The 16,479-nt window shown below is 43.8% G+C and overlaps 1 protein-coding gene across 2 annotated transcripts; it reads left to right on the top strand.

The window, feature by feature from the left end:
- Window positions 1-169: 169 nt before the first annotated feature.
- On the top strand, window positions 170-15,029 carry SF3A2 (splicing factor 3a subunit 2). 2 transcript variants are annotated; one of them, XM_087703061.1, is made up of 9 exons: window positions 170-336; window positions 2,917-3,068; window positions 5,310-5,381; window positions 6,617-6,663; window positions 7,896-8,005; window positions 10,582-10,631; window positions 11,801-11,941; window positions 13,581-13,649; window positions 14,586-15,029. In XM_087703061.1, the coding sequence occupies exons 2-9, from the start codon at window positions 2,943-2,945 to the stop codon at window positions 14,910-14,912; spliced, it is 942 nt and encodes a 313-aa protein (XP_087559187.1). In that variant the 5' UTR covers window positions 170-336; window positions 2,917-2,942; the 3' UTR covers window positions 14,913-15,029. The 2 variants fall into 2 exon arrangements, with proteins under 2 accessions (XP_087559187.1, XP_087559196.1); XM_087703070.1 differs by having other exon boundaries at window positions 170-331.
- Window positions 15,030-16,479: the final 1,450 nt, after the last annotated feature.

Raw genomic sequence — 16,479 nt, forward strand, 5'->3', positions numbered from 1 at the left:
ACCCGGACTTGCCCTTACGTAACACTTCCGGGTCCGATTCCCACCGCCCTCCCGGCAAAGTGGCCTCTTTCTCTCTGATCCTCTTCTATTCCTAGAGTAGACGCCTGGGAAGTTTCCCCCCCCTTCTTCGTCCCTCCTCTTGATATACTTCCGGGAGAATATCCTATCGCCGACGGTGATCTAACCCGGAAGTGGAAGCTCCTGAAGCGCTTTTGGCCTAGTAGTAAATTCTAGCGGTAACACGGCGACGCGGTAAAGGCGGCCTTGGTCGCTCGGGGGATTCGGTGCCCCTCGGCGGCTGAGGAAGCGAGAGGGAGTCGAAACGGCACGGGTGAGGTAAGAGGGAGAGAGAGAGCCAGCCTTGAGAGAAGGGCAGAGCTCTGAGGCCGTGATGGGGGAAATTAAACCTGGGGGTGAGAGACATGCGGGAGGAGGGTATAACTTAAGTGGTGGGGAGACTGGAGGGGAAGCAGCAGGACTGATGGGAGGAGAAAACAGGCCTCCAAACTTAATGGGGCTCAGCCGATCGTGGGAATGGGGGCAATAGAGGAAATGCCTTGCTTTGGAGGAAGGAAGACCTGCATTCCCTTGTACAAGCTTGAACAGGTAGTCCTCGACTTATAACACTTTATTTAGTGACCATTCAAAGTTACAACGGCACTGAAAAAGGTGACTTGCGACCAGTTTTCACACTTAACAACCATTGCATTATCCCTGTGGTCACGTGATCAAGATTCATCTGCTTGACAACTGACTCCTATTTATATAACGGTTTTTGTATCCCTGGGTTCTATGATTGGGACCTTCTCACAAGCAAAGTCAATGGGAAAGCCAGATTCACTTAACCATGTTACTAAACAACTGCAGTGATTCTCTTAACAACTCAATGATTCACTTAACTCGGGCAAGAAGTGTGGTAAAATGGAGCAAAACTCACTTAACAAATGTCTTGCTTGACCCAAAGGTGCTTTTTTTTCCAAGAGGCAACTGGACTTTCTGGTTTATTTGTTTTTTAGGTTGTTTCACTTCTCATCCATGAAGATTCTTCAGCTCTGACTGGATGTTGGGGAATGGAAGGATTTATACTCCTTGTATAAAGAAAACATCCTGCAGAAAGCACAGCTCCAACTCCTCAATGAAAGAATCAAGGAGTATAAGTCCTTCCATTCCCCACCATCCAGTCAGAGCTGAAGAAGCTTCATGGATGGGAAGCTAAACTTCTCCAAAGAAAAGAAAAACCAGAAAGTCCAGTTGCCTCTTGGGGAAAAAAGGATCTTTGGGACAAGGACAACCATGACTGAGAACCTCCATAGACAAATGTCTTGCTGAGCCACTGAAACCTTTGACTCAATTATGGTCATAAATTGAAGATTATCTGTGATGATGGAAAAGGCATAATGAATGACAGTTAACAGGGTGGAGGAGCTGGAAACACTGGAGCTAGAGTGGAAAGGAGCAGTATTGCATTGCAGGAGAAAGAGGCAGGGTGATTGTAGATGGAGCGGAGACTACGGTTTTGGTTCGTAAAAAGTTGGAGAAAGATTTTCTGTCTTCCTGCATGGAAGAATGTGGAGAATTAGCCAAGGGAGAATGAAAGCTTAGCCTGGAAGGATTCGTTATGGCAGGAATGGGCACTAAAGGAGAACGGTGTACAACCTCTACGGCAACACCAACCAGAAGAGAAGGTCAACCTTTTCATCTTAGAAACAGATTGTAGTCACAAATGAAAGTGAATATTCGTGTCCCAAGATAATGTTGCAGGTTCCAACTTGGTCAGTCATCAGGACCAGGGGTTTTGTCTTTTGAACTCGTGCTGGAGCCCATCTTCAGACAAAACCTCTGGTCCCGGTGACCAAACCAGATTTAACCCTGCAACAGCTTGTAGTGTGTGAATTTGGAGTTTGTTTTCCTACAGACTATTGAAGTTGGCTAGCGCAGCATTTTTCTTTTGTGCTCTTAATTCTGAATATAATGGTTATTAATTGGATTATTCATTCTATATGGATTCATTCTAGTCACCCACACCAAAAGGCTTGCCTTCTCACTTATGTTAAAGCTCCTCACATGTCATGTTAACGTCCTAGTGAAAGATCATTGTTTTTGTTTCAGGGCGACTACCTTCCACTCTATTAGGAAACCTTGTCATTAAAATTCTTTTTTGGTTTTTATGATTTCTGCCTTTCAGTTTGGCTAAATAGAGTTTTTTTTATAACATTTGAGGTGGGTGACACAATGGCTCAGCGGTAAGGGGCGGGTCTTGTTTGCTAGAAACTCAACAGCCCAGGTTCGAAACCCAAGTGTCACGCAACAAGGTGATTTCTCATTTTTGCCCCAGTTCTTGCCAACCTAGCAATTTGAAACCGTGCAAATGCGAGTAGATAAATAGGTACCACTTTGGTGGGAAGGTATCAGTACTCCATGATGTCATGCTGGCCACATGACTGGACAGCACTGGCTCAGTGGCCTTGAAATGGAGATGTGCGCCACCCCCTAAAGTCAACTACAACTAGCAGAGTAAAATCTGCAGGGATTCCTTTTTATAACAATTGAGATACAATACTTACTGTCACGTGATTTTGCCACTGTTAATTATTGTGCAGATTTTCCATGTTTTTTCAGGATATATTAGGGCCAAGGTCATTTAGGTAGCATCTGAGTCTATTGCAGGGATATCAAACTTGCATCCTTACGATGGCGTCATGTGAAGTATTGCAGCTTTCCCCCCTCCCCCTTCGCTAAACCAGGTGTGGTGTGGCCAGCGCGTGATGCATCAGGCCCGCGGGCCACAAGTTTGACAGCCCTGCTCTAGAGTGACTTTGGGTAGATCACAGTGTAAAACACAATATAGATAGTCCTTTGCTTACTGCCATTCAAGTACACCAACTTAATTTTCTCCTCTCTTTCTCCGATTCCCAGCATTTTGAAGCACAAAGACTTCAGTCATGGATTTTCAGCACCGTCCAGGTGGAAAAACAGGGAGTGGAGGCGTTGCCTCAGCCTCAGAAAGCAACAGGGACCGCAGAGAGAGGCTGAGGCAACTAGCCTTGGAAACAATAGATATCAATAAGGTGAGCTTCTACTTTTTTGTTGTGTGGTAAATAGGAAATATAACATTGTAATGAAATAAAGGTCTGATGAATCTATTGCTCCATAGCCACCATCATTCAACTGTTAAGGTGTTACATTCAGACTAAGAACGCCAGATGCAGGTCCATCCTCTGCCACAATGTCTTTTGCCGTATACTCTCAATCTCGCCAGCTGTTTGCAAGGATCAAATTAAGGGGGGAAATTGTAATGCATGGCAAAAGACACTCCTGGAGGAAAAGCAGTATATACACTTAATAAAGAATGGCTTGATTAAGACAGAACACATATTTTTCAACAACCTATCTCTAGCTTGATCTTCAAATTTGAGAAATGGCATTTACTATATTTTTCAGAGTATAAGGCGCACTTTTCTCCCCCTAAAAGAGAGTGAAAATTTGGATGTGTCTTATACACCGAATGTAGTCCCGCCCACCCGCTGGCCCCTATCCTTTGGCCTCTGCCTCCTTGCAGCAAACAGTATGTTTCAGCTTCAGCACAGCCTGATTAGCACAAGCAGCTGATTGTCAGTTGGATTGGCCTCCCGACCATCAGCTGTTTCAGGCTGCAGGGATTGCCATAGCCCAGTGATAGCTAACCTTTTTTGGATTGCGTGCCAAAAACAGGGGAAGCATAGGGGAGGGGTCGTGTGCAGGCGTGCCCACACCCATAATGCTATGCGCGCAACCCCAGCGCCATGTGCACATAACCAGGATCCCCCCCCCCCCCGGGTTTGTTGCACTTTTTTCACCCTCCCCAGGCTTGAGAGGCTTTCTATGAGCCTGGGTAGGGTAAAAACAGCTCCTTCCCCCCAGAGGCCCTCTAGAGGTTTCAGGGGCTTCCCTGAAGCCTCCGGAGGGTGGAAAACAGGTCCTATGGGCAAACCGGAAGTTCAGGAACGGACTTCCGGTTTGCTTGTGGGGCTGGTTTTCGCCTTCAGGAGGCTTCCCTGAAGGCTCCGGAGGGCAAAAACCGACCGTATGGCCAAACCAGAAGTCACTTCGGTTTGCCAGTAGGGCTGTTTTTCGCTCTCTGGAGGCTTCAAGGAAGCTTCTGGAGGGCGAAAAATGTCCTTAAAAGAAGGCCAAAGTCAGCTGGCCAGCACACAGATGTACGCTGGAGCTGACAAAGCAATGCCTTACATGCTCTAACAAATGCCTCTGCATGCCACCTGTTCGCCATCATGGCCATAGCCTATTGCCGCCTCCAGGTGCCCCATTTTCAACCTCTGCATCCCTTTTTTGGCCTCTGTTTTCTGCCCATTCTGATTCCTGCTGCCCAAAACAGGTGGAAAATTGGGGGGGGGAGGCCAAAAGCGGGGTGTGCGGAGGCTGAAGATGGGGTGTGCGGAGGCTGAAAACGGGATGCGGAGGTTGAAAATGGGGCATGCAAAGGCACAGGCTATTGCAATCTATAGATAGATATAGATAGATAGACATACATACATACATACATCATACATACATACATACATACATACATACATACATACATATATATATGTGTGTGTGTGTTTTTTTATTTGTGCTGATAAATAAATAAAGGGAGACTAGTACAGATCTATTTCAAGCTATTTAGCTCTCATCAGCTAGCCATACCCTTACTGGGATTTGAACCTGGGCTATATTACATCCTAGGCAAACTTCTTAGCCATTAGGCCACAGGCTCTTATCCGTTATCAGCGAAGCCAGGGTGAAAGGTATCTATTAGATTTTTTTACAACCCCTGGTAAGCCCCAATTATGGGAGGAAGCTAACTGCTTCCATCATCTGTCTATCGGCTCTTCACAAGAGTCCATCACGACAGAAACCCAATATTTTTACTGTTGCCTTTGTTATATTTGTGTTTTTTTTATTTGTGCTGATAAATAAATAAAGGGAGACTAGTATAGATCTATTTCAAGCTATTTAGCTCTCATCAGCTAGCCATACCCTTACTGGGATTTGAACCTGGGCTATATTACATCCTAGGCAGACTTCTTCGCCATTAGGCCACAGGCTCTTATCCGTTATCAGCGAAGCCAGGGTGAAAGGTATCTATTAGATTTTTTTACACACAAATATATATGTGTGTGTGTGTGTGTGTGTGTGTGTGTGTGTGTGTGTGTGTGTGTGTGTGTGTGTGTGTGTGTGTGTGTGTGTGAAGTCTACATCCTGGGTGTGGTACATGTGTGCTTTCTGTACTGCCTAAACTGAGACTTAACTCTTATTTTTGTTCTCAACAGGATCCCTATTTTATGAAAAACCACTTGGGGTCCTATGAATGCAAACTCTGTCTAACGCTGCACAACAATGAGGTGAGGACTTATTTTTGCAAATGCACTTTGTCCGCTAAGGAATGTTGTGACATAGCAATACGTTATTATAAATGCCCCAAGCTCAGCTCAAGTATTTCTGGAAGAATTGAATTGTGTTGCAATCTTTCTGACCTTCTAAAACCTGCTGTTTGGTTTAATTATTGATATTGTTTTATTTGGCTTTGCTAATTCTTTTATTATATTTATTTATTTATATCCCACCTTTACTATTTTTTCAAACAACCTGAGATGGCAAAAATATCCCACACATCATCGTCCTCCTATTTTCTCCATAACAACCATCCTGTGAAGTGGGCTGAGCTGAGAGTGGGTGACAGGCTCAATGTTATCCAGCTGGCTTTCATGGCCAAGGCAGGATTTGAATTCACAGTCTCCCACTTTCTAGTCTGGTGTGTTAACCACTAAACCACGCTGGATGTCGTTATCCTTGCATCCTTGTATTTTTAATAACCTTTGATTAGTTGTTTAATTTACATTTTAACTGTTACGGCTGCATTTGTTGATTGTTTTGCAAAATGTTTTGAATCATGCTTTGTTTTGATGGTGCATAACAAATAAATGATATGGATATGAAGCAGCTTCCTCCAAATCTGTTTAAATCCTGTTCCTCAAAACCACAGGAACTAGACTATTAGCCTGTGTTCCCACAATTGGCTATAACAGGTCGGGAACCTTATTGTTTACAGATGGTTTAGCAGGTGGGAACCCAGCAAATGCTCTCAGCTCAGTGTGAGAACCAGACCATCATATTAACCCATACTATAGTTTGTTTTTGCAATGCAGGTGATGTCTACAGGAATTATGTTTTGTTAACTCATTTCGAGCATATTGTATCGAGTCAGCTTCTCTTTACCTATAGAAAAGCTTTAGCTGAATAGCTGAATATTTCCTTTCCCTATAAAAGATTTACAACATCTGGCATCTCCAGCATCTCCAGACACTCATCTAAAACTCTGAAAACTGCTGCCAACAAAGAGCAGAAAATGTTCAGCTGAACATTTTCAGCAGTCTGAATAAATAGCCCATTTACTGTAATTGAAACCTTTTTTAAAAAAACACGTTTGGCCCCTTGAACGTGCAGAGTTGAAGCTGAGCTGGAGATTTGAGGCTGCTTGACTTTGCTGATTCCCTCCCAGCTCTGTCTATCCTTGGGGCAGTCAGGCTTGGCCCAGAATTTAACTAATGTCCCCCCACCCTTTCTTCTTATCCCACAGGGAAGCTACTTGGCACACACCCAGGGGAAAAAACATCAGACCAACTTGTAAGTTGCTACTCGTAAGCACCTCTTTTCTTTCTTTTATCAAAACCTCTCCCTCCTGTTCCTCTATCCTTGCATAGGCCAAAAACCTATACGCTCTGCAAGAGCAAAGAGCATCTTGGGAATCAGCTAAAAATCCGCTAGTCACAAAGACACAATTGTCTTTCTGCAGCCTTGCGCCAGTCTGGGATGTAGCGTTTTTCATGACATCCGTCAGCCTTCCTCCACCTGATAAGAAACTGTCTCAGGAGTACCCTTGAGGGCTTTGGCTGACAGTGTGTCTGATTTTCTCAAGATTGGGTGTCACTAGGCGTATGTGGGTGCATCGTCTGAAGGCTCCAGCTGAAGGCCAGTTTCACAGTTAAAGCTTTACATGAAAGTTTATTTGATCTCAGAAGTGTCCCTAGTAAGTACAGTTAAAAGCAATTTGGACAGTTTTGTTTATATGGAGGGAGAACCAAGCCAGAGCACTTGTTGCTTCTTGTTATTCTGCAGTTGTTCTAAGCAGCCTCGGATATTTCAACACTTGGAGACCTACCTATTTCATGTAGGTCTCCAAGGGTTGTTAATAAAGTTATGAGACCAATATAAATTGATTTTACATGACCATTTGGGTTTATACTAGACTACCGGTGGCTACCCTCTGGTGGCTCAATGGCTAACACTGAGCTTATCAATCAGAAAGGTCAGCGGTTCGAATCCCTAGCACTGCGTAACGGAGTGAGCTCCCGTTATTTGTCCCAGCTTCTGCCAACCTAGCAGTTCGAAAGCACGTAAAAAATGCAAGTAAAAAAATAGGGACCATCTTTGGTGGGAAGGGAACAGCGTTCATTCTGTGCACCTTCAGCATTTAGTCATGCCGGCCACATGACCACAGAGACATCTTTGGACAGCTTTGGCTTTCAAATGGAGATGAGCACCGCCCCCTAGAGTCAGAAATGACTAGCACATATGTTCAAGGGGAACCTTTACCTTTACTTACCAGTAGTATTTTTTTTCCCAAGGGGGCACAGTGGCTCAGCAGGTAAAGATGCTGAGCTTGTGAGCTGGCAAGCTGACAGAGCGGGGTTCGAGACCCGAGCGCAGCATGACTTGTGCAGGAATAATTTTAAAGACCTTATGCAGAGGTGTTAAATATTTATCGTTTCCCCCAATGGTGGAGAACTCTGTAAAAGAAATCCCCCCCTCCCTTTTCTCAGTGCGGTTTGATAATCCCCCCTTCCTTTCGTTTACAGAGCTCGAAGAGCTGCCAAAGAAGCCAAAGAGGCCCCAGCTCAGCCTGCACCAGAAAAGGTGAAGGTGGAAGTGAAGAAATTTGTGAAAATTGGTCGTCCAGGTTACAAAGGTAGGCGTGGCTCCAAGCTGCCTGAGATACCATCTCACCCTAATGGAATTAGCCAGCCCTATTGATGCCCGCAGAAGGGCCATGCTGCAGACCCCGCGAGGCAAGGAATTTTGGCTTGGAGGGTCCAGAAGGCCTTTACTACCTTGGCTCACACCCTCTGGAACATTCCCCCCACCCCACCCTCCTTGCCAAGGTCAAATCTGCTCCCACCCTTTGGATCTTCCAAAAGGCCTTTAAGACACAGCTGTGGCAAGTAGCCTGCGGCCCTAATTAGGAGTGTGACATGTTAGAGATCAGTAATGGCATAGAGAACACCCTCCTCTCCCTCTTGCTTAGTTTTAATTTAATTCACTTTTTTAAAAAAATTAAGAGATTTTTATTTTTAGACAAACAAACAAACAAAACATAAAACCATCTTCCAGTTACATACAGTGTGTTGGTTGGTTACAAAACTTTTGTGCATCCTCTCCATAGTCCTCACTTACAATTTATATAGAATCTCATATTATCAATCTAGTATATATGCATAGGTTATTAGCATTGTTAATCATTTATTTGACTATAACTATTATTTCTTCATTTTATGCGAGATATTCTGAATTTTGAATTAATTTATATTAGGACATTTCATTACATCATCCTAAATCCATCCAATAGTAGTATATCTTTATATTATATTCTGTATCACTCCATTATCCTTATATTGTAAAATTCTTTAGCATATTTCATTTCCATACTTTTTTGTCTAACCATTGATAAAATAAATCCCATACCTTATAAAATTGTTTATCTTCTTGTTCTCTCTAATTTCAAATGTCAATTTCGGCACATTCCATTATTTTCAATTCACTTTAAAATTTAAAATCTTTATTGTTTTAATGTTTTATTCTGAATATTGTCCAATGTTTATAAGCTAACTAACCTCTGGTGGGATGGGTAGTATACAAGAGAGAGACAGACAGACAGACAGCGGAGTCTTCCACAGTATTCCTTTGGAAACAGTTGAATTTGAAATGGTTTTTTTCCCCTCCTCAACCACTTTGGCTTCCAGTGTGCTTGAAGCAGCCTTGATGGCTGCTTCGTATTCATATGAATTCATATTCATATTCATAAGAGCCGTTGTGGCACAGTGGTTAGAATTCAATACTTCAGGCTAACTCACTGCTCACTCCAGGAGTTAGATCCTGACTGGCTCAAGGTTGACTCATCCTTCCATCCTTCCGAGGTCAGTCAAATAAAAACCACTTAGGGAAAATCATGAAGCAGTATATACTGTATTTTTTGGAATATAAAACGCACAACCCCTACCCTAAAAGAGGGAGAAAAATTGGGTGCATCTTTCGAAAGCATGTAAAAAACCAAGTAGAAAAATAGGAACCATCTTTGGTGGGAAGGTAAGAGCAATAGCAATAGCAGTTAAACTTATATACCGCTTCATAGGGCTTTCAGCCCTCTCTAAGCGGTTTACAGAGTAAGCATATTGCCCCCAACAATCCGGGTCCTCATTTTACCCACCTCGGAAGGATGGAAGGCTGAGTCAACCTTGAGCCGGTGAGATTTGAACAGCCGAACTGCAGAACTGCAGTCAGCTGAAGTAGCCTGCAGTGCTGCGTTTAACCACTGCGCCACTTCGGCTCAGTAGATAGCGTTCCGTGCACCTTCAGCATTTAGTCATGCCAGCCACATGACATTAGAGACATCTTCAGACAGCGCTGGCTCTTCAGCTTTGAAACGGATATGAGCACCATCCCCCTAGAGCCGGGAACAACTAGCACATATGTGCTAGTACCTTTACCTTTTTATACAGCAAATGTAGCCCTGCCCACCCGCCATCCCCCCCACCCTTTGGCCTCCATGTGTCGCATTTTAGACCTGTTACAGGCAGCAGGGATTGCCACAGATCTCCTCCCTCCATGCCTTGCATTTTTGGTCTCCGAACGCTCAGTTTCAGTCCCGTTCAACGATGCGGGGATCCCCAGAGCACATTGCTGCTTGAAAACGCAACACGAGAGGCCAAAAACGTGGTGTTCGGAGGCTTAAAACATGAGGCACAGAGGCCAAAAGGCAGCCCAGAACAGCTGCTGCCTTGTCAGACCGGTTCCGCACAGCGCCTGCTGTACTGACGGAAGCGCCCTGCGAAGTTCAGCTGCATTTTTGACGCTGCGTTTGAGCCTCAACCAGCAAACCTGTTGCTAAAGTTCCCCTCTCAGAACAGCTGATTGGTGTGTGGGGGGGGTATTCCGGGAAGGAACTCTATCCGCCAATCAGCTGCTTGTGCTGAATCAGGCTGATGTGCTGAAGCTCACCAGGCTGTTTGCTAAGGACACTAGCTAGATGAATACTGATGGATGGTGGTAGGCAGAGGCAGAAATTCCCCCCTCCCTTATTTTCCTCCCCAAAAACTAATGTGCATGTTATACTCCGGAGCGTCTTATACTCCGAAAAATACAGTAAGTCTAAGTGCTATTGCTATTGGGACATTCAATAGGAGATTTGATTCCGAGCTCTTGAAGCCCAAAGGATCCTGTCGCAAAGCCCTGCTGACCCCTCGGTCTCTCTTTAATCCTTCCTTTCAGTAACCAAGCAGAGGGACCCAGAAACAGGCCAGCAGAGCCTCCTTTTCCAGGTAAGATGCATCTAAATTTAATTTCTTTAATAAAAATTTACATGTTGGTAGTCCTCAACTTACAACCCAGTTTCTTAGTGACCAATTGAAGTGACCGGCAGATCTATCTTGGGGCTGCTTTTACAGACATTTGCAGCGTTCCATGGCAACATGACTTGACTTTACGACGGTTTTTGCCAAAAGCTGGCATTTACTGCAGGTTTACCGTTCAACAACTGCAGCACTCACTCAGCTGCCACAAAAAAAGGTGGTAAAATCTGGCCAATCACGTGATTGACCATCGAGATTTATGATGGGCAGGCTCCATTATGGTCATAAATTGAGGAATACCTGTATATTTTTTTAAAAAATAGGTACAATAAGTGACTTTGGCCCAGTGAAAAAAAACCAATGTTTGAGATACCTGGTGCTCTCTTGAGTTTGGTTGTTCTCCTGTGTGAATTTTTCTCCTGTGTGTTCTCCTGTATGAATTTTATTTACTAAGACTGTATTACTATTATTATTCTCATCCTTCCTAGTACCTAGCTCCTCCCACTTACTATAACCACATTTCTTGTAACTTAACAATTTATATTGTTTTATTTGTTTCCTAGTATGATTTGATTGCTTATTAATAACTTATGACTATCAAGTGTTGTATCTTATGATTCTTGACGAAAGTATTCTATTTTTATTTTTGTACACTGAGAGCATATGCACCAAAGACAAATTCCTTGTGTGTCCAATCACACTTGGCCAATAAAGAATTCTCTTCCCTTCCATTCTATTCCATTCTATTCTAATTTTCTATTCTATTCTAATTTTCTATTCTATTCTTATTCTATTCTATTCTATTCTAATTTTCTATTCTAATTCTATTCTAATTTTTTATTCTATTCTAATTCTAATTCTGTTCTGTTCTGTTCTGTTCTCTGTCATTCAGGAGAACAGCCAAGCTCAGTGGGCACCAGGAACTCCGCAGTTTAGGCCTGAGTTACGAATATTTTTTTCCTATTGGTTCCCCCAACTATTGAGTATCTATTTGTGAAACTGAGCATAGAACAGTCCTGCTCTTTCTGTCCCTCCCCTTCTTTTTGTCCCCGGCTGTTATCCATATGATCAGGCAGTTGGATTTGTTGGATTTAAACGGCACTTCCAACTTCTCTTTCTTCTGGCTCTGCACCACACAGATCGATTACCCGGAGATTGCTGAAACTATCATGCCGAGGCACCGCTTTATGTCAGCCTACGAGCAGAGAATTGAGCCTCCCGACCGGCGTTGGCAGTACCTTTTGATGGCAGCAGAACCCTACGAGACCATCGCTTTCAAGGTAATGTTCTAGTCTGGCCTCTTTTGTGAGGTTCTTGGGACATACAAAAGGGTAGATTTAGTGGTGGAAACGTAAGTGCTTCTGGGAAGGGATTTGGTTTGAGGGCTTTCGTTTTCATAAAGGAAAGAAAGGGGAATGACATGAAGCAGAAATCTAAGATTGCTGATGTTAGTTGCGAAGTTGTGTCCGGCCCATCGCAACCCCATGGACAACGTTCCTCCAGGCCTTCCTGTCTTCTACCATCCCCTGGAGTCCATTCAAGCTCAGGCTGACTGCTTTGAGGACTCCATCCAGCCACTTCATTCTCTGTCGTCTCCTTCTTTTGCCCTCAATCTTTCCCAGCGTGAGGCTCTTCTCCAGTGAGTCCTTCCTTCTCATTAGGTGACCAAAGTATTTGAGTCTCATCTTCAGGATCTGGCCTTCTAAAGAGCAATCAGGGTTGATCTCCTCTAGGACTGACCGGTTGGATCGCCTTGCAGTCCAAGGAACTCGCAGGAGTCTTCTCCAGCACCAGAGTTCAAAAGCCTCCATTCTTTGGCGCTCAGCCTTTCTTATGGTCCAACCTTCACAGCCATCCATTGCAACTGGGGAAACCATAGCCTTGACTATACGCACTTTTGTTGTCAGGGTGATGTCTCTGCTTTTTAGTATGCTGTCTAGATTTGCCATAGCTTTCCTCCCCAGGAGGTGTTTTAATTTCTTGACTGCAGTCCCCATCTGCGGTGATCTTGGAGCCCAGGAAAATGAAATCTGTCACTACCTCCATTTCTTCTCCATCTATTTGCCAGGAATTGAGAGGGCCAGATGCCACGATCTCCGTTTTCTTAATGTTGAGTTTCAAGCCATCTTTTGCACTCTCCTTCTTCACCCGCGTCAAGAGGCTCTTTAGTTCCTCTTCACTTTCTGCCATTGGAGTGGCATCATCTGCATATCTGAGGCTGTTGATATTTCTCCCGGCAAATCTTAATTCCAACTTTTGATTCATCTACCCCTGCCTTTTTTCTAAGATTAGGGTTTCTATTAAACTTTGCATTGAAAATAAAATCTAGTTGTTCTAGAATTTCCGTTTGTGTTGAACGATTTGTATCGTGAGATCAAATCCTGGAAGCTGAATTTGATTCTCAAGCATCCCTGTAGTTGGTTGGTTGTCCTCCTCCTCAAGGAGACATTTCCTGATTATTTGATGGATTGAATGAGAGATATTATTAGTTTCTTTCAACTGATAAGTCCCGGCTACTGCTGCTGTATTGGATATAGCCAAATATTGGATGCTGCACTTGGGCTGTCAGGATTGATAGTTTGCAGCACATGAGTTATCCGATACAAAATGTGGTGGGTGTAGCGTAGTGGTGAAACACTTGTTTCCCTCTCGGAAGGTTGAGAGTTCAATACTAGATAGCGGCAGATGTTTCTCTCTGCTTGCTTTTCCTCCTTTCAGTTGATGCAAAGATCAAAGCATCTTCGACTCTTTTATCTTGGCCTTGATAGGGAAAAAGAGGGGGTTATTTTCTCCCCCTCCCCTTCTGTTATTTTCACTTTGAACAAACTGGCTGCCTTCTTTCATAAGTTGCTGAAACCCAGCCTTTGATGTCCTGTGATGCAACAGCTTGGCACCCCTCCTAACTTTCCTCTTTTGCAGGTGCCCAGTAGGGAGATTGACAAAGCTGAAGGCAAATTCTGGACTCACTGGAATCGAGAAACAAAACAGGTAAATGGTTTAAGAGGTTGAAAGCCGCCAGCCACCCTTGTTGAAGGGAGATGAATAATTTGAAAACTCATTTTTAAAAACCAACTTTCTTTCACTATTGAGAGGAATTGTGAGCCAAGATCAGAAAGCTTAGTCAGCATCGTTATTAGAAAAGTAAAGATCACCTTGTTGCATAACAATCTTTTTAATCCTAGATGTTGGAGGGGCAGGCTGGGTGCCTTTTGATACTCCTGTGATTCCTGTAGCGTAATCCTTGGAGGCGGGTTCTTTGGAAGCTGGAGGGGACTCAGAGACAGAGTCTCTAAAAACAAAATTTAGAAATTTCTGTCTCATATCTTTTGCATAACTTGGATTCTCCCCAATCAGTTGGGATGACAGATTTGTTTCCAGCCAGCTAGGTAGGAACTCTGTGAATCAGACTGAATTGATCGGAAGAAGCTCAAGAAAGCTTCTTGAGAAAGTTTACTCCCAAATCCTGGTTTTGAGGAATCCTTCACGAAGATCTATTGGGACGCGGTGGCTCAGTGACTAAGAGGCTGAGCTTGTCGATCAGAAAGGTTGGCAGTTCAGCGGTTTTAATCCTGTGTAATGGAGTGAGCTTCCATTACTTGTCCCAGCTTCTGCCAACCTAGCAGTTCAAAAGCATGTAAATATGCAAGTAGAAAAACAGGAGCTACCTTTGGTGGGAAGGTAACAGTGTTCTGTGCACCTTCGGCATTTAGTCATGCCGGACACATGACCATGGAGACGTCTTCAGACAGCGCTGGCTCTTTGGCTTTGAAACAGAGATGAGCATTGCCCCCTAGAGTTGGGAACGACTAGCACATATGTGCGAGGGGAACCTTTATCTTTACCTTGGGAAGATCTAACTGGGTCCTTGCAGTCAAATAAAATCTAATGTTCTCTCCCCCCCCCTTTTTTTTTTTTCCTTTTTAGTTCTTCCTTCAATTCCATTTCAAGATGGAGAAGCCACCTGCTCCTCAAAGTATCCCACCTCCAGCTACCGTGAAGCGGCCTCCCCCACCTCCTCTCATGAATGGCCTGCCCCCCCGGCCACCACTCCCGGAATCTCTCCCACCCCCTCCTCCTGGGGGTATGGCTATGCCTCCCATGCCTCCGCCGACGGGACCCTTGCCCCCAGGTCCACCCCAGATGCCCCCAGCCCCTGGCGTTCCTCCTCCTGCTCCAATGCCCCCGATGCTGAGACCCCCTCTCCCTACGGAAGGACCAGGGAACATTCCTCCACCACCACCCACCAGTTGAAAAGTCCTTTCTTTGGGGACTCTTCCTGTCTTTCCCTGGCACCGTTTTTTAAAAGGCACCAGTTGATCTTGTCTCGTTTCTTTCCTTGTGTACTTTTTAAATACATCAGTGACTTCAGTTCAGAATGTTGTGGCTTCATTTAAAAAAATAATCATCTTCATTGCTCCCATTCTTCTAACGGAGAAGAAATGATTACCGTATTTTTCAGACTATAAGACGCACCTTAGTTTTTGGGAGAAAATCCAAAAAAAAAAAAAAAATCTGCCTACCAGGTATTCATTTTTATTCCCATAACACCAGAAAAGCAAGTAAACAGAATAGTATAATAAAATGACACCTTTTTCCACTTTTTTTCTTTCTCCATGGGAAACTCTTAATAAGCTTAACTAGATGTCTGGGCATTCAGCCAAAAACACTTCACACCTAGTAAAAATATAAAGCTGAATCAACAAACCAGCCCAGTGTTTGCCTGAAGGAGACTATTGAAAAAACACAGAAAAATCCCTGCTTTGCCCTTAAAGGGATTATCCCCAAAAGAATAGAAATCATGTAGTCACAGGAACATACTGCCTTGCCCTTGACAGGATTATCTCCCAAAAATAGAAACTGGACAAAGGAAGTACCTCTTTAGGCAGTTTTCAAATCTTTTGTTGGCATTAGGGCTGGAAAAAATCTCCCAAAAAGCTACATTTGGAGTATAAGAAGCACCCAAATTTTCAGCCTCTTTTGGGGGTGGGTGGGCAGTGCATCTCATACTCTGAAAAATACAGTAATCTTAAAACATTCATCTCTAGAGAACTGTTTCTCAACCTTGGCAACTTTTAAGATGTGTGGACTTCAACTCTCAGAATTCTACAGGCTAGCATTCTGGAAATTGAAGTCCACACATCTTAAAAGCTGCCAAGTTTGATAAACTCTGCTCTAGGCCAAGGCTTTCCAACCTTGGCAACTTTAAAACTTGTGGACTTTTAACTCCCAGAACTCCGGGAGTTGAAGTCTACAAGTCTTAAAGTTGCCAAGGTTGGAGACCCCTGTGATAGACTACTTTTAAGTAAAAGAATCTGTTTTACATTGGGGGTTTGCTTTTTTAAGATAGTATTAGTATTAGTATTTAATAAAATTATAGGCCGCCCAATCTAGAAGGACTCCAGGCGTCTTACAGAAAATACATTTTTTTTTAAATAAAGAATTTTAAAAAAACAGAGAAAGAAATACTAACCAAGATCCTGGTTCCTTCTCTGCCTAACTGGACTTTCCATTAGCCTCACGTGTGTGCCCAGAGCTAATCAAATGCAGACGGCAGCTTCAGGCTTCCTTGAAATCAATTGCCAGAAATCTTAGAAGAGCCCAGCTGGATTTTTAGGTTTATAGTTTGCGTTGGGTACTGCTGTAATCAGCAAGGATTCCTGGCAATTAACACCACGCTCACATAAACATTAAACCCACAAAACCCCAGGGTTGCATTACTAACTCCTGGTGCCACCAGTGACCCATATTCTCCAGAGTAATTTGGCTTGACCAGTTTCCACAAATTCGGTTGGAGTGGGATTGTAGCCCGGGTTGAGGT

The sequence above is a fragment of the Thamnophis sirtalis genome, unplaced genomic scaffold (genome assembly GCF_051295495.1).
Source record: "Thamnophis sirtalis isolate CommonGarterSnake01/CBP01778 unplaced genomic scaffold, rThaSir2_p1.2 scaffold_1, whole genome shotgun sequence".
Classification (NCBI taxonomy): Eukaryota; Metazoa; Chordata; class Lepidosauria; order Squamata; family Natricidae; genus Thamnophis; species Thamnophis sirtalis.

What these genes read in the sequence shown, in the direction of transcription:
- SF3A2 (XM_087703061.1), top strand. Translation starts at nt 2,943, where the DNA reads ATGGATTTTCAGCACCGTCCAGGTGGAAAAACAGGGAGTGGAGGCGTT. An exon ending in AAACAATAGATATCAATAAG is followed by an intron (nt 3,069 to 5,309) that starts GTGAGCTTCTAC and finishes TGTTCTCAACAG; the next exon opens with GATCCCTATTTTATGAAAAA. An exon ending in ACGAGACCATCGCTTTCAAG is followed by an intron (nt 11,942 to 13,580) that starts GTAATGTTCTAG and finishes CCTCTTTTGCAG; the next exon opens with GTGCCCAGTAGGGAGATTGA.